This window comes from Oncorhynchus clarkii, chromosome 20 (assembly GCF_045791955.1).
Source record: "Oncorhynchus clarkii lewisi isolate Uvic-CL-2024 chromosome 20, UVic_Ocla_1.0, whole genome shotgun sequence".
NCBI lineage: Eukaryota > Metazoa > Chordata > Actinopteri > Salmoniformes > Salmonidae > Oncorhynchus > Oncorhynchus clarkii.
Genome location: NC_092166.1, coordinates 38,527,602 through 38,553,740, shown reverse-complemented (window position 1 = coordinate 38,553,740; position 26,139 = coordinate 38,527,602). Strand labels below are relative to the sequence as shown.

General features: G+C 42.8%; 1 protein-coding gene across 2 annotated transcripts; it reads left to right on the top strand.

Moving 5' to 3' along the window:
- Nucleotides 1-375: 375 nt before the first annotated feature.
- On the top strand, nt 376-18,126 carry LOC139376333 (MAU2 chromatid cohesion factor homolog). 2 transcript variants are annotated; one of them, XM_071118744.1, is made up of 19 exons: nt 376-778; nt 990-1,007; nt 3,135-3,200; nt 3,585-3,680; nt 8,384-8,478; nt 8,624-8,651; nt 8,962-9,117; nt 13,372-13,518; nt 13,606-13,696; nt 13,869-13,972; nt 14,061-14,138; nt 14,271-14,336; nt 14,434-14,517; nt 14,612-14,661; nt 14,753-14,830; nt 15,008-15,119; nt 15,235-15,325; nt 15,395-15,522; nt 17,912-18,126. In XM_071118744.1, exons 1-19 carry the CDS (start codon nt 545-547, stop codon nt 17,987-17,989), a joined length of 1,800 nt encoding a protein of 599 aa, XP_070974845.1. In that variant the 5' UTR covers nt 376-544; the 3' UTR covers nt 17,990-18,126. The 2 variants fall into 2 exon arrangements, with proteins under 2 accessions (XP_070974845.1, XP_070974844.1); XM_071118743.1 differs by having other exon boundaries at nt 14,271-14,345; nt 17,912-18,122.
- The last annotated feature ends 8,013 nt before the right edge of the window (nt 18,127-26,139 follow it).

Sequence of the window (26,139 nt, the reverse complement as noted above, 5' to 3'; positions counted from 1 at the left end):
AGGTGGTGTTTCGCCCATCAAGCAATACGTTTTGTATGACGAGTTTCAACAAAAAAAGAAACGGCTTATTTGCTACATGAGTTTTATTTGATAGAATATAAATGTATTTTGTTACGAGTGTACTGCTGTAGGACACGTGACCCCCAGGAAACAGAAAAAAAACACTATCGGAGTTGTCTCAATGGTAATGCATATTCATGTCATGAGGCTAGTCGCACAGCGTCTCTGTCCATTGAATACATGCGGCTGACGTCAACCCGTACCGAATATTTAAAAGGTGTTACAATAATGAGATGTATCCACCAATCCAAAATCAAAGCCTAAACTGGACAGCCCGCTTTGTGGATAACGACCCCCACTATTAGGGCGGAGAGACATGTAATCTTGTTAGTATATCCATCATCTTTGTCAATGACAATTTACCCAATTTAACCACTACATTCACAAGTCAGAGAGCATAACCGATCTTAGATCAGCGCCCTGGAGCAAACTATCGCTGAACAGCGGCAGTCGTGTGATAGCGACTGTTGCTTTTGTTAGCAAAATGGCGACAAGCGGAGAAGCCCCGGAATCTTGGTATCTGGCTCTGCTCGGCTTTGCGGAACATTTTCGCACCTCAAGTCCCCCCAAGATCCGTCTCTGCGTCCACTGTCTGCAGGCGGTGTTCCAGTTTAAGCCGCCGCAGAGGGTCGAAGCCCGAACTCATCTCCAACTGGGCTCGGTACTCTACCACCACACCAAGAACACGGAACTCGCCCGGAGCCACTTGGAGAAAGCGGTGAGCATTCCCTAGGAAACTTCCTGGATATTGTGGAGGGGAAAGTAAGGCCGCAGTTATGGCAAAGCGGTCTGTGTGTTGCAGATCAGAAAAGTGAACCAACGTTGTTGATTTCATCAGTGAGAATATTACATTCATTGTTAGGACATCAACATTCCATGTACAAAACGGATGATTGAAACTAACTTTCGCACTCTGTTTTCTTCCACAGTGGTTCATATCACAACAAGTATCCTTTTGCATTAGAATGGTTTTGTGTGTGTGAGTATGCCTCTAACGCAGTAGTTCTCAAACGTCTCCTCGGGGACGCCCCGGCCGTTCCATTTATTTGATCTGTAGAACAGCTAATTCAACTTGTTAATGAATCATCAAACCCTTGACTAGGTGAATCAGGTGAGCTAGTTCAGGCCTACAACAACATAGTGAAACATCTGGCGTTCCCCGAGGAGGGGATAGACTGTTTATATGGTTGTTGTTGTTGCGAGCCACTGAGTCAATAAGCATCGTTGTATAAATACTATCTCAGGGATGTGTAACTCCAGTCCTGGGGGGCCTGACTTATGTCACACTTTTCCCCAGCTAACACAGCTGACTTCAATAATCAACTAATCATGATTTTCAGTTTAGAATGCAGATAGTTTAATCAACTGTGTTTGCTAGGGATGGGGAAATTATGTCACGCTGTACTTTCGTGGTTCATGTTGCGTAAAATGCTGCCACCACTTCCGCACTGAGTTCTTGAAAAGACAAGGCTGAGAAGCAAGGGACTTTTTGGTGGTTCGAGGCCCGGGGTTTCGAATATGGAGGACGGGGAAGGGAGGTTGATAGGGGTCAAGAACAAGGGGGGGAAAACCTGATACAAGAGAGGAGGTTGAGAGAGAGAAGTACATACATGGGAAATCATGCTACAGCAGTTCAGAAGGTGGCATTGACAAGAGGAAGATGGGGACAGGGTCAAGGGAACAAGGAAAAACATTGGGGAAAGAGTAGATGGGTGTACAAAAATGGAAACCATACTTTTAGTAGCTCAGAAAGTGAAACTGATGAGTGACATGGAGTTGAAGAGAGCGAGGATAACGTTTAAAAAAAATAAAATGGAGTAGAGGAGCTGCAAGGGTTGGAGGTTGATGTGTCTGTGAAAGAAAATGAATGGTTCCTGCCCAGTGGGAGTGAGATTGTTGGAGAGATCCTTGCCTTCTGGCTGATAACATATGTGGTGTCCGGTTGGAAAAGAGTTTGGTGATCGAGTCAGTGAAAGGAACTTAAAGTTTTATTCTGTCCAGAGGGAACGGGCGCTCGTCACCACACGCCTGGGGACAACCGTGACCTGCTTTGCTCTCTGGGAGTGCGGAGCGTTGAAAGGAGTGATACCTGGTGAAGTGTTAAGGAGGATCAACTGAAATGGAAGATTCCCGGTGTCTGATATCGGCCGTTTAGTGCGTCCCAGGCTCCGTGGAGAGTGTGAAACGGAAGACACTGATGTGAGAAGTGTGCAGTCCGGGCATGAGACAAAGGAATGTGTGGTATCGGTGGAAAAAGGTGTGTGTGTGTGTAACTGTACGGGTACCCATGGTGCTGGAGATCAGAAGGGTCCTGTGAGAGAGGGGCAGGTTGAGGTTGCCAGGATCAGAGTATTACAGAAGTTGTCGTATGTTGAGTTAGTGAAGAGAGGAAGATAGGATCCCTTGCCCTGAACCCAAGAGGCACCCCTTTGAGTAGGCAGACACCAATAGAGAGTGATGGGAATAATGTGCTTCAGAAAGGTTGGTTTCTTCCCTTTCAAAGCTGTGGTTGTCAACTGTAGCGCAGAAATTGAACGTGAGTCTCAGAAGATAGATGTGGTGACAACTGCAGAGAAGAATACTCGGGTGTAGATTTTACTGCAGAAGAGTTACAAGGTGTGTTAAACGATAGTGTCCCCTCCTCCAAGGCTATTTTTCTCCACTTTTCCCTGGCCCTTTTCCCCACAAAGTTGAATGAATTCACACTCCAGAAGAGTAGGTGGAAACACAGGGCTACATAGAAATGTAATCTGGCCTCATACTCCAGAAGAGTAGGTGGAAACACAGGGCTAAGTAGAAATGTAATCTGGCCTCATACTCCAGAAGAGTAGGTGGAAACACAGGGCTAAGTAGAAATGTAATCTGGTCTCATACTCCAATATAGTAGGTTGCGGTGTATGCACCTCTCGGTTGCAGTCCGCCAATACATATTTAAAGAGAGGTTTGCTAACCTCTGATCTAACTGGAGAAGTGTTGACCTTGCTTTCAATTATTTATTTTTTAATCTTCATTGATTGTAGTGTTGTTGTGCAGATTGCAGAGAAACATTTTTTTTTCTTTACAAATAATACCAGATCCCTCAGTTTGAAGATGTCAAATTTGAGGCTGCAAGTCTTCTGTCAGAACTCTATTGCCAACAGGTAAGGGAAGTGTTGTTATCCTTGGCACCTTGTTGCCTTCCTTCACCTTGCACTAGGCCATTTCCTGCATTTAAAAATTTCTGTTCACATGTTTGTCTTTGCGATTTTATTTGTCATCCTTTCTGTAGTCATTCAACCTTTTTTCAAGACGATGTCATACTCCTGTCAAAATGTCATACTCATTCATTTTACCTTTTGGCTGTTATGTCATCACAAAATAAGCTTGATCAGTAATCCTTGCATTGTCTTTTCCCTCATTGAGCTGCTTTTGCATGTAAGTGAACTCTGAAACTAAGATAAAGTAGCATATGGTAGTTTAGAAAACACTTTTGATTGTAGGTTTTGGTATTGTAGTAAAAGTGATTTTCTCTGGTCTGTTTTTAGAATCTGGTTGACTCTGCAAAGCCCTTGCTGCGGAAGGCCATTCAGATCTCCCAACAGACTCCCTACTGGCACTGCAGATTACTCTTCCAACTGGCGGTACGTCAATCTAACAACTAAACCTGTACGTTTTGAAATAACCTCTATTTAGTGCCTTCAGAAAGTATTCACACCCCTTGACTTATTGTTGTTACAGCCTGAATTCAAAATGGAATAAAACAAAAAACAATATCACACATCTACACACAACACCCCATAATGACAAAGTAAAAAAAATACAACGTTTTTAAATGCTTGCTAATTTATAGAAAATGAAATGCAGGTCTCACGTTAGAACCACCTTTGGCAGCTATTACAGATATGAGTCTTTCTGGGTAAGTCTTTAAGAGCTTTGGACACCTGGATTGTATAATATTTGCAAAAATCCTTCAAGCTCTGTCAAGTTGTGTTTTGATCTTAGCTTGACAGCCATTTTCAAGTCTTCCCATAGATTTTCAAGTAGATTTAACTAGGTCACTCAGGAACATTCAATGTCGTCTTAGTAAGCAACTCCTTGTGTTTTAGGTTATTGACCTGCTGAAAGGTGAATTTGTCTCCCAGTGTCTGCTGGAAAGCCAACTGAACCAGATTTTCCTCTAGGATTTTGCCTGTGCTTAGCGCTATTCTGTTTGTTTTTATCCCAGAACACTCGCTTGTCCTTGCCGATGACAAGCATACCCATAACAAAATGCAGCCACCACCATGCTTGAAAATCTGAAGTGGTAGTCAGTGATGTCCTATTGGATTTGCCCCAAACATAACGCTTTGTATTCAGGACATGAAGTTAATTTCTTTGCAACATTTTTTTTGTCTCTACAGTTTTATACCAAACAAACGCAACATGTAAAGTGTTGGTTTCATGAGCTGAAAAAAATAAGCTTATTGCTCTCAAATTTTGTGCACAATGCTTCCGGTTTAGCAAGTGGCCATCCTTAAGACACAAATGTATGCACCGACGCTGCACAAATGTCAACCTGCTGTCTCCATTCGCTGGGGAAAGGAGACATTGGGTTTGGATAGGAAGGGAAGGGGAGTGACCGTTGGTCGTGTAAATTTTTTTGTCAGTTTTCTCTTATTTTTGCAAATGCTTGGTCTGTTCACACATTTTTCCTTTCAATATTTTAGATGGCTAATAATAGTAATATTGGAATAGGTAGGCCTAATCCTATAAAGTTTTTTTTTTATCTTGGAATACTAAGAAGATGCATAATATTGTCAAGGGTCTTCTCCCAGTTGGAAAAAGCTAACAGCAAAGGTAGTATGTTTTTTTACACAAGACCCATTTACTCATTAAAGATCAGTCAAGGCTACAAAACTCCAGGTTCAGTCAGGTTTTCCACTCAGACTCTAACTCCAACTCCATAGCCGGAGGGGTTGCACTTTTGGTTAGTAAAATCATACATTTCTCTACTACTGTTATTTCAGACACCATTATTTTTCTCGTATTGAGTATTACTTTATTGATCGTAAGTTACTTCCAAATGTCACCGCTCCTGATTATTTACCCATTGTAATTTCTGACCATGGACCTTTAGCCCTCGACACAGTCCTATCAGGACAAACCCGTACTCCTCTCTGGAGATTTAATTATCTTCTCCTGTCTGATTGTAGACTTCTGTAAAGTTATCTCTACTTCTATTGATCATTTTATTTTTTCAAATCACACAAGCTCAACCTCTCATTCTCTTTTATGGGAATCACTTAAGGCCTTATTTTTCTCATTTAAACGAAACTCAGGAAGCTAAACTAGAAGAACTCTAGAGCCATCCTTCACTTAGACCACTAAAATGCCTTGATGCCTTCTCCAGAGCTGTAAAAGCAATGGTTGAACTTACAATCTGAATTCAATCTCTTGTCCACTACAGATGCAGAACGGTTACTATTGCGTTCACGTGGTACCTAGTATGAACATGGCGACAGGGCAAGTCGTCTGCTCGCACACCAATTTAAAAGGCTGCGCTTCTACCCGTCCGATTCCCCAAATTAAAGATTCCTCTCATAGCTTGATTTCTGATACTACTGGGATCAATGACACCTTCAAATGTTTATTCCTCCCTGGCCTGTATATGTCTACATTTCCATCAGATTCTGCCAATATGACTACATTTCTGTCTGAACTGGAGATGCCCTTGATTCTCCTCTCAGCCTTGAGGTTCATCTATCAAGTTGATGCAGAGCAGTAAGGCTCCAGGGCTGATGGGTTTCCAACTTCTTTAAGAAATTCTATACCAAGTTAGCCCCTTTAATTGTGTCTATGTATAATGAATCACTTTAAAGTGGCTCACTGCCACCTACCCTAACACCCCTTAAAGGGAAAGACCCTACTTCCTGTTCTTCATTTAGGCACCTAAGCCTCAATGTGGATGTAAAGGTGCTAGAGGGGTCTGGGAGTAAGTAGTCTTACCAGGACTCTTATCACAGGAAAAAACAGCCTTTTATAAAGGATTATTTGCTGCTGTTAAAAAAATCTGGATCATTCCTGCAGTGCTCCAGCAGACAGACTTGCCTTTTCAGTTTAAGCTCTCTTTTCTCAAATACCTTGGAGTGAATGTAACTTGTTCATTTCATTCTCTTTTTTCCCCTGCAAACTTTGCTCCCCTGCTTACGCAAATGAAATCTGATTTTCAGAGCTGTGGTAGCTTACCACTGTCACTTATAGGAAGGGTTGATGCTGTAAAAATGAACAGTTTACCAAAATTCCTTTATTGATTTCAATCTACCCCATTTTCTTTTATTTTTTTATAAAGAATTAAAAAATGTTTTTGTTTTTTAAAAGTCAATCAGACTGTTACCACATTTATCTGGGGAGGAAAGGTACCCAGAGTTAGATCTTTACTTCAGAGATGCAAGGTTAGTGGAGGGCTGGCACTGCCCAACTTTTTACACTATTACCAGGCAGCCAACAGAATTGCCATTCTTGTTACAAGTTCCAGATACCCCATGCTGCCACCTAGAGGCACATTCTGGTATTTCTGCTTCTCTTCCTGCTTTACTCTGCTCTTCTCTCCCAGCATCCCCTTCTGGCTATACTGGCAATCCTGTAGTGCTTTCCACATTTAAGATTTGGTACCAGTTTTGACAGCATTTTAAAATTCTCCTCTGCATCTACTATGGGCCTTATTGATAAGAGTCACTTATTCTCTGCTTCCCTAAAATATAATAGCTTTCCTTTTCCAGTGAGAGAGCATTAAGTCCTTTCAAGGCTTTTATATGTAAATGACATTGTTCTAGTTTTCCTAACCTGGCCTCTAAATACTCTTTGCCTCCATCTCACTTTTTCCGTTACCATCAAATTAGGCATTGTGTCTCCTCCCAATTTTCTGGCTTCCCTGCTCCACCCCCTTGCCAACCCTGGGATGGCTTATTGCCTCTATTACCTCGACAGAGAGCAGTCATTTCTCAGATGTATCTGTGTATTATGTCATTGGACAAACACACCACCAACAACTAAATCTGCTTGGGTACGGGAAATGGTTGTTGAATTTACACAGCAGTGGTGGGATGAAGCTATTGATAGAGTAGAGCTCCACTACATCTTGTGCTCGGCCTCATACAATTTTAAGGTTTTACATAGAGTGCATCCATCCACCTGACAGGTGTGGCACATCAAGAAGCTGATTAAACAGCATGATCATTACTCAGGTGTACCTTGTGCTGGGGACAATAAAAGGCCGCTCTAAAATGTACAGTTTAATCACACAACACAATGCTACAGATGTCTGAAGTTTTGAGAGAGTGTGCAATTGGCATGCTGACTGCATGAGCTGCAGAGCTGCTGCCAGAATTTAATTTTCAATTCTCTACCATAAGCCTCCTCCGTCGTTTTAGAATTTGGAAGTACGTCCAACCGGCCTCACAACAGCAGACCACGTGTAACCACGCCAGCCCAGGACCTCAACATCCAGCTTCTGAAACTCTGGGATCAGCCGCCTGGACAGCTGATGAAACTTAGGAGTATTTCTGTCTGTAATAAAGCCCTTTTGTGAGAAACTCATTCTGATTGGCTGGGCCTGACTCCCCAGTTGGTCGGCCAAGTCAAGTGAAATCCATAGGTTCGGGCCTAATACATGTATTTTAATTGACTGATTTCTTTATATGAACTGTAACTCAGTAAAACAGTTTTTCTTTCAGTATACTCTAGTGCCTTATTGCAAACAGGATGCATGTTTTGGATTTTTTTTCTTCTGTCATTTAGCTTAGTATTGTGGAGTAACTACAATGTTGTTGATCCGTCCTCAGTTTTCTCCTATCACAACCGTTAAAATCACCAAAATCACTCATAGTGAAGTCCCTGAGCGGTTTCTTTCCTCTCCGGCAACTGCGTTAGGAAGGACGCCTGTATTTTTATAGTGACTGGGTCCAAAGTGTGATGAATAACTTCACCATGCTCAAAGGGATATTCAATGTCTTAATATTTCTACCAATAGGTTCCTTTCTTTGCACGGCATTGGGAACTTCCTGGTCTTTGGTTGAATCTTTTTGAAATTCACTGCTCGACTGAGGGACCTTACAGATAATTGCATACAGAGATGAGGTAGTCATTCAAAAAAAATCATGTTAAACATTGTACACAGTGAGTCCATGTGACTGAACGTGTTTAGGCTTGCCATAACAATCTAAATTGAACCCATTTTAAGTTCATGCTGTAACACAACTAAATGTGGAACATGTAAAGGGGTGTGAATACTTTCTGAAGGAACTGTACTTTTTATATATTGATCATTAGTTACTTTGCTCAATGGTCCTGTTTTTCTTCCCCTCAGCAACTGCACACGCTGGAGAAGGATCTAGTGTCAGCCTGTGACCTCCTGGGGGTCGGGGCAGAGTATGCCCGGGTAGTGGGCTCCGAGTACACCAGGTAGTGTATCATGGTACAACATAAGTTGAACCATTTTGAGCAGTTTTCGTCACGCCCGTACATTGTCAAGGTGTTTTACTGCTCTGATGACTAGTAGTCTGGTTATACGATGTTACTGAACCTTGTTTTCTATCCTCCCGCACAGAGCCCTCTTTCTTTTGAGCAAAGGAATGGTAAGTTGAGAAACATACGGATCATCTCAAGATTCTCTCATGATGATGAATTCAAATTAAGTAATGATCATTTTTATAACGTAAATTCAATATTAAATTCTGCTGGAGGCACTTGGACCATTGCTTCCTGAACTGTTTTAATGAAAGTCTCGATGCCCACCTAATAAACAAAACAAATGTTATTTTGTGCTGTTTAATTAAAGGGATAGTCCACCCCTATCCACTAATTCCTAAGATTAACAGTGTTAAATAACACAATGTTCCTTTTTTTTAAGGAAAGTGAAATGTCACCCTGTGTGTTTGTCTAAAGCTGCTGCTGATGGAGAGGAAGCTGGGGGAGGTGCACCCCCTGTTGACTCTGTGTGGGACCATCGTGGAGAACTGGCAGGGAAACCCCATCCAGAAGGAGTCCCTCAGGGTGTTCTTCCTGGTGCTGCAGGTCACACACTACCTGGACGCTGGACAGGTACAGAATCAGTATCGCCTTCTATTCGCCAAGAGCATTTACACATACAGGATAGACTATATATCACACACACAGTTGAAGTCAGAAGTTTACATACACCTTAGCCAAATACATTTACACTCAGTTTTTCACAATTCCTGACATTTAATCCTGGTAAAAATTTGCTGTCATAGGTCAGTTAGGATCACCACTATTTTCAGAATGTGAAATGTCAGAATAATTTTAAAGAATGATTTATTTCAGCTTGTATTTCATCACAGTCCCAGTGGGTCAGAAGTTTACTTACTAATTCAGTGTATTTGGTAGCATTGCCTTTAAATTGTTTATCTTGGGTCAAATGTTTCGGTAGCCTTCCACAAGCTTCCCACAATAAGTTTGGTGAATTTTGGCCCATTCCTCCTGACAGAGCTTGTGTGACTGAGTCAGGTTTGTAGTCCTCCTTGCTCATGCATGCCTTTTCAGTTCTGCACATACATTTTGTATAGGATTGAGGTCAGGGCTTTGTGATGGTCACTCCAATACCTTGACTTTGTTGTCCTTAAGCCATTTTGTCACAACTTTGGAAGTATGCTTGGGGTCATCGTCCATTTGAAAGACCCATTTGTGACCAATCTTTAACTGATGTCTTGAGATGTTTCTTCAATATATCCACATAATTTTCTTTCCTCATGATGCCATCTATTTTGTGAACTGCACCAGTCCCTCCTGCAGCAAAGCACCCCCACAACATGATGCTGCCACCCCCGTGCTTTAAATAAGCATGCCCCATTCAAGAAATTTAGAACCAGGAACAGATATAGCCCTTGGTTCTCTCCTGACCTGACTGCCCTTAACCAACACAAAAACATCCTGTGGCGTTCTGCATTAGCATCGAACTGCCCCCGTGATATGCAACTTTTCAGGGAAGCTAGAAATCAATATACACAGGCAGTTAGAAAAGCCAGTGCTAGCTTTTTCAAGCAGAAATTTGCTTCCTGCAACACAAACTCAAAAAGGTTCTGGGACACTGTAAAGTCCAAGGAGAATAAGAACACCTCCTCCCAGCTGCCCACTGCACTGAAGATAGGAAACACTGTCACCACTGATAAATTCACTATAATTGAGAATTTCAATAAGCATTTTTCTATGGCTGGCCATGCTTTCCACCTGGATACCCCTACCCCGGTCAACAGCATTGCACCCCCCATGGCAACTCACCCAAGCCTTCCCTATTTCTCCTTCTCCCAAATCCAGTCAGCTGATGTTCTGAAAGAGCTGCAAAATCTGGACCCCTACAAATCAGCCGGGCTAGACAATCTGGACCTTTTCTTTCTAAAATTATCTGCCGAAATTGTTGCCACCCCTATTACTAGCTTGTTCAACCTCTCTTTCGTGTCGTCTGAGATTCCCAAAGATTGGAAAGCGGGGATACTCTTGACCCAAACTGCTACAGACCTATATCTATCCTACCCTGCCTTTCTAAGGCCTTCGAAAGCCAAGTCAACAAACAGATGACTGACCATTTCGAATTCCACCATACCTTCTCTGCTATGCAATCTGGTTTCAGAGCTGGTCATGGGTGCACCTCAGCCACGCTCAAGGTCCTAAACAATATCTTATAACCACCATCGATAAGAAACAATACTGGCCAAGGCTTACGACTCTGTCAATCACCACATCCTCATCGACAGACTTATAATAGCCTTCGTTTCTCAAATGATTGCGTCGCCTGGTTCACCAACTACTTCTCTGATAGAGTTCAGTGTGTCAAATCGGAGGGTCTGTTGTCCGGTTCTCTGGCAGTCTCTATGGGGGTGCCACAGGGTTCAATTCTTGGATCGACTCTCTTCTCTGTATATATCAATGATGTCGCTCTTGTTGCTGGTGAGTCTCTGATCCACCTCTACACATTCTGTATACTTCTGGCCCTTCTTTGGACACTGTGTTAACAACCCTCCAGGCGAGCTTCAATGGCATACAACTCTCCTTCCGTGGCCTCACTACTCTGGACGACTCTGACTTAGAATATGTGGACAACTACAAATACCTAGGTGTCTGGACTGTAAACTCCTTTCAGACTCACATCAAACATATCCAATCCAAAGTTAAATCTAGAATTGGCACCCTATTTCGCAACAAAGCATCCTTCACTCATGCTGCCAAACATACCCTTGCATAACTGACCATCCTACCAATCCTCGACTTCGGTGATGTAATTTACAAAATAGCCTCTAATACCCTACTCAATAAATTGGATGCAGTCTATCACAGTGCCATCCGTTTTGTCACCAAAGCCCATATACTACCTGCCACTGCGACCTGTATGCTCTCGTTGGCTGGCCCTCGCTTCATACTTGTCGCCAAACCCACTGGCTCCATGTCATCTACAAGACCCTGCTAGGTAAAGTCCCCCCTTATCTCAGTTCGCTGGTCACCATAGCAGCACCCACCTGTAGCACGCACTCCAGCAGGCATATCTCTCTGGTCACCCCCAAAACCAATTCTTCCTTTGGCCACCTGTCCTTCCAGTTCTCTGTAGCCAATGACTGGAACGAACTACAAAAATCTCAAACTGGAAACGCTTATCTCCCTCAATAGCTTTTAGCACCAGCTGTCAGAGCAGCTCACTGATTACTGCACCTGTACATAGCCCATCTATAATTTAGCCTAAACAACTACCTCTCCCCCTACTGTATTTATTTATTTTGCTCTTTTGCACCCCATTATTTCTCTCTACTTTGCACATTCTTCCACTGCAAATCTACCATTCCAGTGTTTTACTTGTTATATTGTATTTACTTTGCCACCATGGCCTTTTTTTGCCTCACTTGCTCACACTTGCTCACCTCACTTGCTCACATCGTATATAGACTTATTGTTCTACTGTATTATTGACTGTTTGTTTTTACTCCATGTGTATCTCTGTGTTGTATGTGTCGAACTGCTTCGCTTTATCCTGGCCAGGTCGCAATTGTAAATGAGAACTTGTTCTCAACTTGCCTACCTGGTTAAATAAAGGTGAAATTAAAAAAATGGTTGGGATGGTGTTCTTCAGGTTGCAAGCCTCCCACATTTTCCTACAATGTTGGACGACATGGTCAAACAGTTCTATTTTTGTTTCATCAGACCAGAGGATATTCCTCCAAAAAAGTACGATCTTTGTCCCCATGTGCAGTTGCAAACCGTAGTCTGCTTTTTTATGGCGGTTTTGAAGCAGTGTCTTCTTCCTTACTGAGCGGCCATTCAGGTTATGTCGATATAGGACTCGTTTAACTGTGGATATAGATACTTTTGTACCAGCATCTTCACAAGGTCCTTTGCTGTTGTTCTTGGATTGATTTGCACTTTTCACACCGAAGTACGTTCATCTCTAAGAGACAGAACGCGTCTCCTTCCTGAGCGGTATGACGGCTGCATTGTCCCATGGTGTTTATACTTGCGTACTATTGTTTGTTCAGATGAACGTGGTACCTTCAGGCTTTTGGAAATTGCTCCCAAAGATGAACCAGACTTGTGGAGGTCTACAAAAATTGTTTTAGGTCTTGGCTGATTTTTGATTTTCCCATGATTTCAAGCAAAGAGGCACTGAGTTTGAAGGTAGGCCTTGAAATACATCCACAGGTACACCTCAAATTGACTCAAATGATGTCAATTAGCCTATCAGAAGCTTCTAAAGCCATGATGACTTTTTTTTTGAATTTCCCAAGCTGTTTAAAGGCACAGTCAACTTAGTATGTAATCTTCTGACCCACTGGAATTGTGATACAGTGAAATAATCTGTCTGTAAACAATTGTTGGAAAAATTACTTGTGTCATGCACAAAGTAGATGTCCTAACCGACTTGCCAAAACTATAGTTTGTTATCAAGAAATTTGTGTTGTGGTTGAAAAACGAGTTTTAATAACTCCAACCTAAGCGTAAGTAAACTTCCGACTTCAACTGTGTGTGTGTGTGTGTGTGTGTGTGTGTGTATATCTATATCAGGAATTCACACGCTCTAGGTACAGTAGCTATATACACTTAACAGACAGGGTATGGCCTGAGTAATCATCGCAAAGGCCTGCTTTCTGTATTTGAGTGGTCACTAGTCACAAAATATAAGGGCCTGTTATTGAAACCTGTTTGAAATGGGACTTAATCAACACGACAGGAATTGTGAGCAATAAGCACACAGAGGTTAAGTTATAATACAACGCTCAGGCATTATTTCATATGTAGCCCCACTTGTAAAGGCACATAACAGATGTGATGAATGCATTGTATTTGGGCTGATAGGTGAAGAGTGTGAAGCCGTGTCTGAAGCAGCTGCAGCAGTGCATCCAGACTATCTCTACACTCCACGACGATGAGATCCTACCCAGTAACCCTGCCGACCTGTTCCACTGGCTGCCCAAGGAGCACATGTGTGTCCTCGTCTACCTGGTGGGATACAGACACTGCACATGACGTTTGACCTCTATGGGTCATATTGTTGTCACTACATATGTTAAAGGGGACTTTCTCCCACAGGTGACAGTCATGCACTCCATGCAAGCAGGCTACCTGGAGAAGGCCCAGAAATACACAGACAAAGCTCTCATGCAGCTGGAAAAGCTCAAAAGTAAGTCCTGGGAATCCTCACCTATAGAGGTAATTTAATAGGATCTTTGTGGTCCTCTGAACCATACCGTCTCTCAACAGCTCCCAGTGCTTTTTTTCGTTCAGCAGCAGTAGTAGTGTTCATGTGTTTGTTGGTAACGTTCTGTTATTGATTGTATTGTCGTGTTTTCTAGTGCTGGACTCCAGCCCCATCCTCTCCACGTTCCAAGTCATCCTACTGGAACACATCATCATGTGTCGACTCGTCACTGGTCACAAGGCCACGGCACTGCAGGAGGTATGGAACTAACATTCATTCATGTATACAGAGCGCTAGACTGAAGCGCACGTGACCTGCTTGATTTTTCATCTTCCCCTATTCTCAGATCTCTCAGGTGTGTCAGCTGTGCGCTCAGTCCCCAAGGTTGTTCACCAACCACGCATCCCAGCTACACACCCTGCTAGTGAGTATCAGTCATTTCTCAAGCCTTTTAATGTGATTTCTTGTATCTATACGTTATAAATGGTAGTCATTTTGTCCTGTTTTTCTGTGTTGTGCCAATCACATCCCTTATCACGCTTGTGGTCTGTTCCAGGGTCTGTACTGCATCTCCGTGAACTGCATGGATAACGCAGAGGCGCAGTTCACTGCTGCCCTGCGGGTGAGTGACGTGAGTGTTTAAGATACCTATTGGCAACATTTAGTAACCTCTTATATTTCTTGGTGTGTTTACTGAAATACTTGTTTCACTCTTCCAGCTGACGACGCATCAGGAGCTGTGGGCGTTCATCGTGACCAACTTGGCCAGCGTCTACATTAGGGAAGGCAACAGGCACCAGGAGGTCAGAGGGCATCGGCTGCATTCAGAATCGCATGGTTGTAGTGATGAATGGCAGTTCTTGACTTGGGTCTAATGTCCCTTTTTTGTTATAACAGCTTTATAGCCTGTTGGAGAGGATAAACCCAGATCACAACTTCCCTGTCAGGTAAGAGAATGTGTTTATGTATTTTGCCAGCTCCAAGTGCAATCTTGCCATGTTTGAGTCTAAATGGACCTCTCTACCCCTCCTGTTCCAGCTCTCATTGTCTGCGAGCAGCAGCCTTCTACATCCGTGGACTGCTCTCCTTCTTCCAGGGACGATACAATGAGGCCAAGTAAGTTCACCCATGACTCTCCAGACATTGTAGCAACAATTTGTTTATGTTTCCAATACATGACATACAAATAATACCTTCAACACACACACTTTGAATACTTGCTCAGTTGGGAAGAAAGCCTAAGAGCACAACTGTGAAGCCTAAACAAATGTGCGTACGACTGTGTCCCATTAGGCGGTTCCTGAGGGAGACTCTGAAGATGTCCAATGCTGAAGACCTGAATCGTCTGACCGCATGCTCTCTGGTCCTATTGGGCCATATCTTCTATGTGCTGGGGAACCACCGGGTGAGATCACAGGGCACTCCAGGGTTTTCTAGAAGTGTTTCCCAGACCACATAAGAGCAATGCTAGGAGGTGTGATTGAATCTGAACCATGCATTTGGTGCTGTGTTTCCTCCAGGAGAGCAACAACATGGTTGTTCCAGCTATGCAGTTGGCCAGCAAGATCCCCGACATGTCAGTCCAGCTCTGGTCCTCAGCTCTGCTCAAGGGTAAGATGACGTGTGTGTGTGTGTGTGTGTGGTGTGTGGTACTGACTGGGACTGTTTCCCCCCCTGTAGATCTAAACAAGGCGTGTGGGAACACGATAGATGCCCACGAGGCGGCTCAGATGCACCAGAACTTCTCCCAGCAGCTCCTGCAGGACCACATCGCTGCCTGCAGTCTCCCTGAGCACAACCTCATCAGTGTAAGGATCCATCAATCAGGCTATCAATATGTATATAATTCATGCACAGCCTTCTAAAGCATAACTTCATTAGAACTCATCAATCAATATCAGTCAGTCATCATACGTCAATATTTTTGTACTGCACCATGGTGAATATTTATCCACCCAAAATGTCCAACATCTACACTACTGGTCAAAAGTTTTAGAACACCTACTCATTCAAGGGTTTTTCTTTATTTTGATTATTTTCTACATTGTAGAATAGTAGTGAAGACATCAAAACGATGAAATACTACATGATTCCATATGTGTTAACCACAGTGTGTTAAACAAATCAAAATATATTTGAGATTCTTCAAATATCCACCCTTTGCCTTGATGACAGTTAGATAGCGCTTGATGTTTTTTGAGACTGCACTTGAAGGTACTTTCAATGTTCTTGAAATGTTCCGTATTGACTGCCCTTCATGTCTTAAAGTAATGATGGACTGTTTCTCTTTTCTTATTTGAGCTGTTCTTGCCATAATATGGACTTGGTCTTTTGCCAAATAGGGCTATCTTCTGTATACTAACCCTACCTTGTCACAACACAACTTATTGGCTCAAACGCATTAAGAATGAAATTCCACAAATGAACATTTAAAACCTCTTATGGCTGAGATCCCGTTAACGGGATCGACTTAACAGCCAGTGAAATTGCAGGGCGCCAAATTCAAACAACAGAAATCTAATAATTACAATTCCTCAAACATACAAGTATTATACACCATTTTAAAGATAAACTTGTTGATAATCCCACCACAGTGTCCGATTTCAAAAAGGCTTTACGACGAAAGCACACCATGCGATTGTTAGGTCAGCACCTAGTCACAGTAAAACACAGCCATTTTTCCAGCCAAAGAGAGGAGTCACAAAGCAGAAAGAGAGAAAATGAATCACTAACCTTTGATCTTCATCAGATGACACTCATAGGACTTCATGTTACACAATACATGTATGTTTTGTTTGATAAAGTTCATATTTATATCCAAAAATCTCAGTTTATATTGGCACGTTATGTTCAGTAATGTTTTGCTTCCAAAACATCCGGTGATTTTTGCAGAGAGCCACATCAATTTACAGAATTACTCATAATAAACATTGCTAAAAGATACAAGTGTTATGCATGGAACTTTAGATACACTTCTCCTTAATGCAACCACTGTGTCAGATTGCAAAAAAGCTTTACGGAAAAAGCAAACCATGCAATAATCTGAGTACAGCGCTCAGGCATCAAAACAAGCCATACAGATACCCGCCATGTTGTGGAGTCAACAAAGTCAGAAATAGCATTATAAATATTGACTTTGCTCTTCATCAGAATGCACTCCCAGGAATCCCAGTTCCACAGTAAATGTTTGTTTTGTTCAATGAAGTCCATTTATGTCTAAATACCTCCTTTTTGTTCGCGTTTAGTTCACAAATCCAAATTCATGAGGGGCGAGCACTAGGTCCAGACAAAGTCAAAAAGTTCCGTTACAGTTCGTAGAAACATGTCAAACGATGTATAGAATCAATCTTTAGGATGTTTTTAACGTAAATCTTCAATAATGTTCCAACAGGACAATTCCTTTGTATTTAGAAATGCAATGGAACGCAGCTCGCTCTCACGGCCGCGCGCATGACTTGGCTCAAGGCCTTCAGGCAGACCTCTTACTCAATCAGCTCTTATTCTCTCCTTCACAGTAGAAGCCTGAAACAAGGTTCTAATGACTGACATCTAGTGGAAGCCTTAGGAAGTGCAAGTGTAAACTTGGTCCAATATTTTGGATAGGCAAAGAGTTGAACTACAAACCTCAGATTTCCCACTTCCTGGTTGGATTTTGTCTCAGGTTTTTGCCTGCCATGAGTTCTGTTATACTCAGACACCATTCAAACAGTTTTAGAAACTTCAGAGTGTTTTCTATCCAAATCTACTAATAATATGCATATCTTAGCTTCTGGGCCTGAGTAGCAGGCAGTTTACTCTGGGCACCTTATTCACCCAAGCTACTCAATACCGCCCCCCCAGCCATAAGAAGTTTTAACAAGGCACCCCTGTTAATTGAAATGCATTCCAGGTGACTACCTCATGAAACTGGTTGAGAGAATGCCAAGAGTGTGCAAAGCTGTCAAGGCAAAGGGTGGCTACTTTGAAGAATCTCATATAAACTCTATTTTGATATAACACTTTTTTGGGTTACTACATGATTCCATAAGTGTTACTTCATAGTTTTGATGTATTCATTATTATTATTGTACAATGTAGAACATAGTAAAAATAAAAACCCTTAAATAAGTAGTTCTAAAACTTTTGACTAGTAATGTACATGCACAGCTAGAGGAATTAATGTGAGACGGTGAGCTGATGGACTGAATGTTGTTGCAGTGGACGGATGGACCACCTCCAGTGGGCCAGTTTCAGGCACAGAACGGACCCACTACCAGCCTGGCCAGCCTGCTCTGAGCACCACCACGCCATGACTGGCTGAGAGGGGAAGGGACCGGCTGAGAGGGGAAGGGACCGGCTGAGAGGGGAAGGGACCGGCTGAGAGGGGAAGGGACCGGCTGAGAGGGGAAGGGACCGGCTGAGAGGGGAAGGGACCGGCTGAGAGGGGAAGGGACCGGCTGAGAGGGGAAGGGACCGGCTGAGAGGGGAAGGGACCGGCTGAGAGGGGAAGGGACCGGCTGAGAGGGGAAGGGACCGGCTGAGAGGGGAATGGACCGGTAGGAGGATTGAAGTGAAGGGAAAGAGAAGTAGAGGGAGACTCGTAATGCTGCTGATCTGCATACAGCCGGTCTGTTTGAACATTGTTGTTACCATGCCAACGAGAAGCGCTAACTAATGCTGAAATGGAATACTACAGAGAGAGAGAACCACAGACTGCCACCGGACATTTAATGAAAGTAGAGTACCTTGTAGAGTTGAAACCTCACATCTAATCTTTATTTTTTTCTCAAGTTTTTACTGATATCCACATGGCAGTCAAAGCTAGCTTTTTGGTCTAGCCGGTGGTGTGTATGGTTGACTTTGAATTGCTGACAACAAGGGTTCCGTAGAAGGTTTTTACACACAGAGAGAAAAGACACCGCCCCTACCCCAAGCTCAAAGCAGAACAATAAACCAGTGAGAAGACAGTCACTGGAGCGAGAGAACTTTAAAACATGGTTAGGTCCAACACCACAGTCCTAGTGGGCAATAAAGGCATTGGATTGGGTGAATATTTCAGTCGTTTTTATTATTTGTGTTTTTACTCAACTTTTTAATGGCAACGGTGTTGGCACCCCCCTTTTTTCGCATCTAAAAAGTATTGTCCGCCTGAACTCTCCTACAGTACCCATTGCAGCCAGAGGGGGGCACTGCATAGTCATATTTGAGAAACCTGTTGGTGAAATGGCAAAGGACACTTTTTTTTTTTTTTTTTTTTTTTTTTTTTTTAGTTGTATTTTATGAAACAGTTTTTAAATGGTGATAGGTTTTTCAAGAATACCACAATTCTTATTCACTGTGTAATTATGTGACAGTCACTTTTCTTTGGTGTTTCACAATGCTGATTCTTATTTTCCAGACTTACAAACCATTTTGCAATGACACCTATGTGTTGTAAATATTAACAATTTATTTTACCAAATGAATCATTTATTAGATTTTGTAAAGTTTAACTATTTATATACCAGGTTTGACAATATATTAGTTTCACTTTTCTTTCTTTATGCAGATATGTTTTTGTAATATGGCATGTAAACATTTAGACTTTTTCCCCGTTGTGTATTTTGCTGTTTCTTATGAATGATTGAAACATGTAGAAGCTAGGTTTGGTCAGTTGTGGAGCAAACTGCTCGAGCTACGACAGCCTTATCAAGTCTTTTATACTATGGGGTTATTATGGGTTGGTTATTTTCTTTGCTGGTATTGTTTTAAATAATTCAACACGTTATCAAGAAAAGTCTCAAATAGAATTGCTAAAGGAAATTGAGTTATTTTGCATTGATTTAAAAAAAAATAAAAAAATAATGCTGATCTGAACACTCCAACATACAAACGTTACCTTCAACTTTTCTTTTGAGACCAAATAAATAGGCTATTACAGAGCATTGGTCCTGATTTGATTTGAGACAACAGATCATCTAACCGCTCTGTTCAACTCATGTAACAGACACCTTGACCCCAATCCTATGAGAATTGGCTTTACACAACACTTAAAATGCTCATTTTCACATTTTTGCTTGAGGGCACATTTATGCCCACAATGTAGGCTGGAAGAGATGTGTGGAAATGGCTGAAGGCCAGGCAATGGTGCTTTGAAAGGAATTATTAAGAACATTGTTTCTGCATTGGAATTGTCTCTTCCTGAGAGAACGGTAAAACCAAAAGTCTAATTGTGTGTAGTAACCAAGGTTTGAATTACACGTTTAAAAAAGTTGGCCAGACCAATCTTCACATTCTTAACCATTTTGGAGGTTTCCATGTTAATATTGTGAAGCTTATGGGAGAGCCCAGCCCTTCAATGGTCTTGATTTTTGTCCTCCAGACATTGATCAAACCTAAATGAATAATGATGTGAACAGAAATAATTTTATAGAAGTCCCAGTGGCCCTGTCCCAGTGTGGCGTGCGATCTGTATCTGAGGTTGTACACATAATTCTACTTCTTATTCCATATGAAACTAGTCTAACCTTGACTCTGTGTCCTTCATTCCTCAACCTCTTTCACAAAACGCAAGTTTCCCTCAGACCTTCTCCAATGTGTTTTGAGAAGGTTGAATCAATGACTCAAGGAAAGACATGAGCTTTATTCAATGGTTGCTACCACAGGGACATAGGAAGTTGGTAGAAGTCCATATTATCATCCCCTAATGGATTGGGCATTGGTCCAGTAAGCGGCGGCGAAAGGTTGCTGGTTCGAATACCCGAGCCGTCAAGGTGAAAAATCTGTCGGTGTCCTTGAGTGAGGCACTTAACTCTAATTTGCTCCAGTGGCAACATACTACTATGGCTAGGGTTGTGGTGGCATACACTGATCCTACATATGTAGTTAGAGGCGTCTTCTACCTCGTGCGGACATGAGCCAGTTACTGAGATCGGTCCTTCAGAGACTTGTCACATAATTATCTTTATGTCTGACTTGCCGAGACTGTGACACCACGGCGTAAGGTAGAAAGTGCACTTAACCGCAGGTCTAGGATCTGACCCCTGATCTAAATCTTAACTGTTAGGAAGATGACAAGACATGAATGAGACAATGTCTGCAGTAGTCTTCTATAGTAATATTCTACTCTTTGCTCCTAGCCCTCAATGACCATAATGCTGGTTGTACACAGGAAAGGCCAGGCAAACCGAGAGAAAAGAATGGAATCAAATACAATTTTATTTGTCACATGTGCCGAATACAACAGCATTTCACCTTACTGTGAAATGCTTACTTCCAAGCCCTTAACCAACAATGCAGTTCAATAAATGGAGTTAAGAAAATATTTACTAAATAATCTAAAGTGAAAAATGAAATACTGAAATAATAACAAGGCTATATATACAGGGGGTACCGGTAACGAGTCAATGTGCGGGGGTACAGGTTAGTCCAGGTCATTTGTACATGTACGTAGGGGTAAAGTGACTATGCATAGATAATGTAAAGGGTGGGATCAATGTAAATAATCTGGGTGGCCATGTTATTAATTGTTCATCAGTCTTATGGCTTGGGGGTAGAAGCTGTTAAGGAGCCTTTTGGACTTAGACTTGGCGCTCTGGTACCACTTGCCGTGCAGTAGCAGAGAGAACAGGCTATGACTTGGGTGACTGGAGTCTACATGTTTTGGTCCTTCCTCTGACACCGCCTAGTATATACAGTTGAAGTCGGAAGTTTACATACACTTAGGTTGGAGTCATTAAAACCAGTTTTTCAACCACTCCACATTTCTTGTTAACAAACTATAGTTTTGGCAAGTCGGTTAGGATATCAACTTTGTGCATGACAAATGCAATTTTTCCAACAATTGTTTACAGACATTATTTCACTTCTAATTCACTGTATCACAATTCTAGTGGGTCAGAAGTATACATACACTAAGTTGACTGTGCCTTTAAACAGCTTGGAAAATTCCAGAAAATTATGTCATGGCTTTAGAAGCTTCTGATAGGCTATTTGACATAATTTGAGTCAATTGGAGGTGTACCTGTGGATGTATTTCAAGGCCTACCTTCAAACTCAGTGCCTCTTTGCTTGACATCAAAAATGGTAGACCTCCACAAGTCTGGTTCATCCTTGGGAGCAACTTCCAAACGCCTGAAGGTACCACGTTCATCTGTACAAACAATAGTACACAAGTATAAAGACCATGGGGCCACACAGCCATCATACCGCTCAAGAAGGAGACCCGTTCTGTCTCCTAGAGATAAACGTACTTTGGTGCGAAAAGTGCAAATCAATTCCCAGAACAACAGCAAAGGGCCCTGTGAAGATGCTGGAGGAAACCGGTACAAAAGTATCTATATCCACAGTAAAACGAGTCCTATATTGACATAACCTGAAAGGCTGCTCAGCAAGGAAGAAGCCACAGCTCCAAAACCACCATAAAAATCCAGACTACAGTTTGCATCTGCACATGGGTAAAAATATACTTTTTGGAGAAATGTCCTCTGGTCTGATGAAAGAAAAATAGAACTGTTTGGCCATAATTCTTATGTTTGTAGGAAAAAGGGGGTCGCTTGCAAGCTGAAGAACACCATCCCAACCGTGAAGCACGGGGGTGGCAGCATCATCTTGTGGGGGTGCTTTGCTGCAGGAGGGACTGGTGCACTTCACAAAATAGGAAGTAAAATTATGTGGATATATTGAAGCAACATCTCAAGACATCGGTCAGGAAGTTATAGCTTGGTCGCAAACTTCCAAAGTTGTGGGAAAATGGCTTAAGGACAACAAAGTCGAGGTATTGGAGTCGCCATCACAATACCTTGACCTCAATCCTATAGAAAATTTGTGGGCAGAACTGAACAAGTGTGTGCGAGCAAGGAGGCCTACAAACCTGACTTGGTTACGCCAGCTCTGTCAGAAGGAATGGGCCAAAATTATTGTGGGAAGCTTGTGGAAGGCTACCTGAAACGTTTGACCCAAGTTAAACAATTTAAAGACAATGCTACCAAATACTAATTGAGTGTATGTAAACTTCTGACCCACTGGGAATGTGATGAAAGAAATAAAAGCTGAAATAAATCATTCTCTCTACTATTATTCTGACATTTCACATTCTTAAAATAAAGCAGTGATCCTAACTGACCTAAAACAGGGACTTTTTACTTGGATTAAATGTCAGGAATTGTGAAACTTCCAACTTCAACTGTAGAGGTCCTGGATGTCAGGAAGCTTGGCCCCAGTGATGTACTGGGCCGTACACACTACCCACTGTAGCACCTTCCAGTCGGATGCCGAGCAGTAGCCATACCAGGCAGTGATGCATCCGGTCAGGCTGCTCTCGATGGTGCAGCTGCAGAACTTTGAGGATCTGGGGACCCATGCCTAATCTTTTCAGTCTCCTGAGGGGGAAAAGGTGTTGTCGTAACCTGTTCACAACTGTCTTGGTTTGTTTGGACCATGATAGTTTGTTGGTGATGTGTACACCAAGTAACTTGAAACTCTCGACCCGCTCCACTACAGCCCTGTCTATGTGAATGGGGGTGTGTTCGTCCCTCCTTTTCCTGTAGTCCACGATCAGCTTATTTGTCTTGCTCATATTGAGAGAGAGGTTATTGTCCTGGAACTGTCTCATCATTGTAGGTGATCAGGCCTAACACTGTTGTGTCGTCAGAAAACTTGATGGTGTTGGAGTCGTGCTTGGTCACGCAGTTGTGGGTGAACAGGAAGTACAGGAGGGGACTAAGCACACACCCCTGAGGGGCCCCGTGTTGAGGATCAGCATGGCAGATGTGTTGTTGCCTACCCTTTCCACCTGGGGTGGCCCGTCAGGAAGTCCAGGGTCCAGTTGCAGAGGGAGGTGTTTAGTCCCAGTGTCCTTAGCTTAGTGATGAGCTTTGTGGGCACTATGGTGTTGAATGCTGAGCTGTATTCAATGAACAGCATTCACACAGGTGTTCCTTTTGTCCTGGTGGGAAAGGGCAGTGTGGAGTGCGATTGAGATTGCTTCATCTGTGGAGCGTCATCAGGAAATCTTAAGTCTTATTACATACAGCCGGGAAGAACTATTAGATATAAGGGCGACGTCAACTACCAACACTACGACCAGGAATACGACTTTCCCGAAGCGGATCCTCCACCACCCAGGACAATTGATCTAATTCCAGAAGCCGACCCAAGACAATGGCGCCGCTGAAGGGGCAGACAGAGCAGTCTCCTGGTAAGGCTCCGTAGACGTGCACATTGCCCACCGCTCCCGAGTATTCTACTTGCCATTGTCTCTTGACAACAAGGTAGACGGAATTCGAGCAATGGTTGCCGTCCAGAGAGACATCAGAGATTGTAACATTCTCTGTTTCACGGAAACATGGCTCTCGGGACATTTTGTCAGAATCGGTTCAGACACCGGGCTTCTCCATGCATCACGCCGACAGAGATAAACACCTCTCTGGGAAGAGGAAGGGCGGGAGTGTATGCTTCATGATTAACGACTCATGGTGTAATCATAACAAAATACAGGAACTCAAGTCCTTCTGCTCACCTGACCTAGAATTCCTCACAATCAAATGCCGGTGTAACGATGTGCGCTGAGTGTCGGGAAGCAAGTTCAGGGAGTAAGTGTTTTAGGTCTGGGAACATGTCTGAATATAAACCGTGTAGTTATTCCCTCCGCAAGGCAATCAAACAAGCGAAATGCCGGTACAGGGATAAAGTGGAGTCACAATTAAACGGCTCAGACACGAGACATATATGGCAGGGTCTACAGGAAATCATGGACTTCAAAAAGAAAACTAGCCACGTCACGGATACCGACGTCATGCTTGCAGACAAACTAAACAACTTCTTTGCCCGCATTGAGGAAATTACAGTGCCACCGTCGCAGTCCGCTAATAAGAACTGCGCCCCACCTCTCCTCTGTGACTGATGTGAGTAACACATTTAAAAGGGTTAACCCTTGCAAGGCTGCTGGCCCAGACAGCATCCCTAGCCACGTCCTCAGAACATGCGTAGACCAGCTGGCTGGTGTGTTTACGGACATATTCAATTGCTCCCTATCCCAGTTGTTCCTGTACCCAAGAAGGCAAAGATAACTGAGCTAAATGACTCCCGCCCCGTAGCACTCACTTCTGTCATCATGAAGTGCTTTGAGAGACAAAGATCAAATCACCTCCACCTTATCGGCCACCCTAGACCTACTTCAGTTTGCATACCGCCCTAACAGGTATACAGACAATTCAATCGCCATCACACTGCCCTATCCCATCTGGACAAGAGGAATACCTACAGTTGAAGTCTACATACACCTTAGCCAAATACATTTACACTCAGTTTTTCACAATTCCTGACATTTAATCCTAGTAAAAATTCCCTGTTTTAGGGAATTTAGGATCACCACTTTATTTTAAGAATGTGAAATGTCAGAATAATAGTAGAGAGAATAATATATTTCAACTTGTATTTCTTTCATCACATTCCCAGTGGGTCAGAAGTTTACATACACTCAATTGGTATTTGGTAGCATTGCCTTTAAATTGTTTAACTTGGGTCAAACGTTGTGGGTAGCCTTCCACAAGCTTCCCACAATAAGTTGGGTGAATTTTGGCCCATTCACCCTAACAGAGCTGGTGTAACTGAGTCAGGTTTGTAAGGCCTCCTTGCTCACACACGGTTGATCAGTTCTGCCCACAAATGTTCTATAGGATTGAGGTCAGGGCTTTGTGATGACCACTCCAATACCTTGACTTTGTTGTCCATAAGCCATTTTCCCACAATTTTGGAAGTATGCTTGGGGTCATTGTCCCTTTGGAAGACCCATTTACGACCAAGCTTCAACTTCCTGACTGATGTCTTGAGATGTTGCTTCAATATATCTACATAATTTTCTCTCCTCATGATGCCATCTATTTTGTGAAGTGCACCAGTCCCTCTTGCAGCAAAGCACCCCCACAACGTTCCAAAAAGTACGATCTTTGTACCCATGTGCCGATGCAAACCGTAGTCTGGCTTTTTTATAGCGGTTTTTGAGCAGTGGCTTCTTGCTGAGCAGCCTTTCAGGTTATGTCAATATAGGACTCATTTTACTGTGGATATAGATACTTTCGTACCTTTTTCCTCCAGCATCTTCACAAGGTCCTTTGCTGTTGTTCTGGGATTGATTTGCACGTTTCGCACCAAAGTACGTTCATCTCTAGGAGACAGAACGCGTCTCCTTCCTGAACGGTATGACGGCTGCGTGGTCCCATGGTGTTTATACTTGCGTACTATTGTTTGTACAGACGAGCGTGGTGCCTTCAAGCGTTTGGAAATTGCTCCCAAGGATGAACCAGACTTGTGGTCTTGGCTGATTTCTTTTGATTTTCCCATGATGTCAAGCAAAGAGGAACAGAGTTTGAAGGTAGGCCTTGAAATACAGCGACAGGTACACCTCCAATTGACTCAAATGATGTCAATTAGCCTATCAGAAGCTTCTAAAGCCATGACCTAATTTT

Bases quoted from the DNA above. Each gene is read 5' to 3' on its own strand.
- LOC139376333 (XM_071118743.1), top strand. From the start codon at position 545: ATGGCGACAAGCGGAGAAGCCCCGGAATCTTGGTATCTGGCTCTGCTC. The intron at 13,697-13,868 runs GTAAGTCCTGGG...CGTGTTTTCTAG, and splicing joins GCAGCTGGAAAAGCTCAAAA to TGCTGGACTCCAGCCCCATC. The intron at 14,662-14,752 runs GTAAGAGAATGT...CTCCTGTTCCAG, and splicing joins GATCACAACTTCCCTGTCAG to CTCTCATTGTCTGCGAGCAG.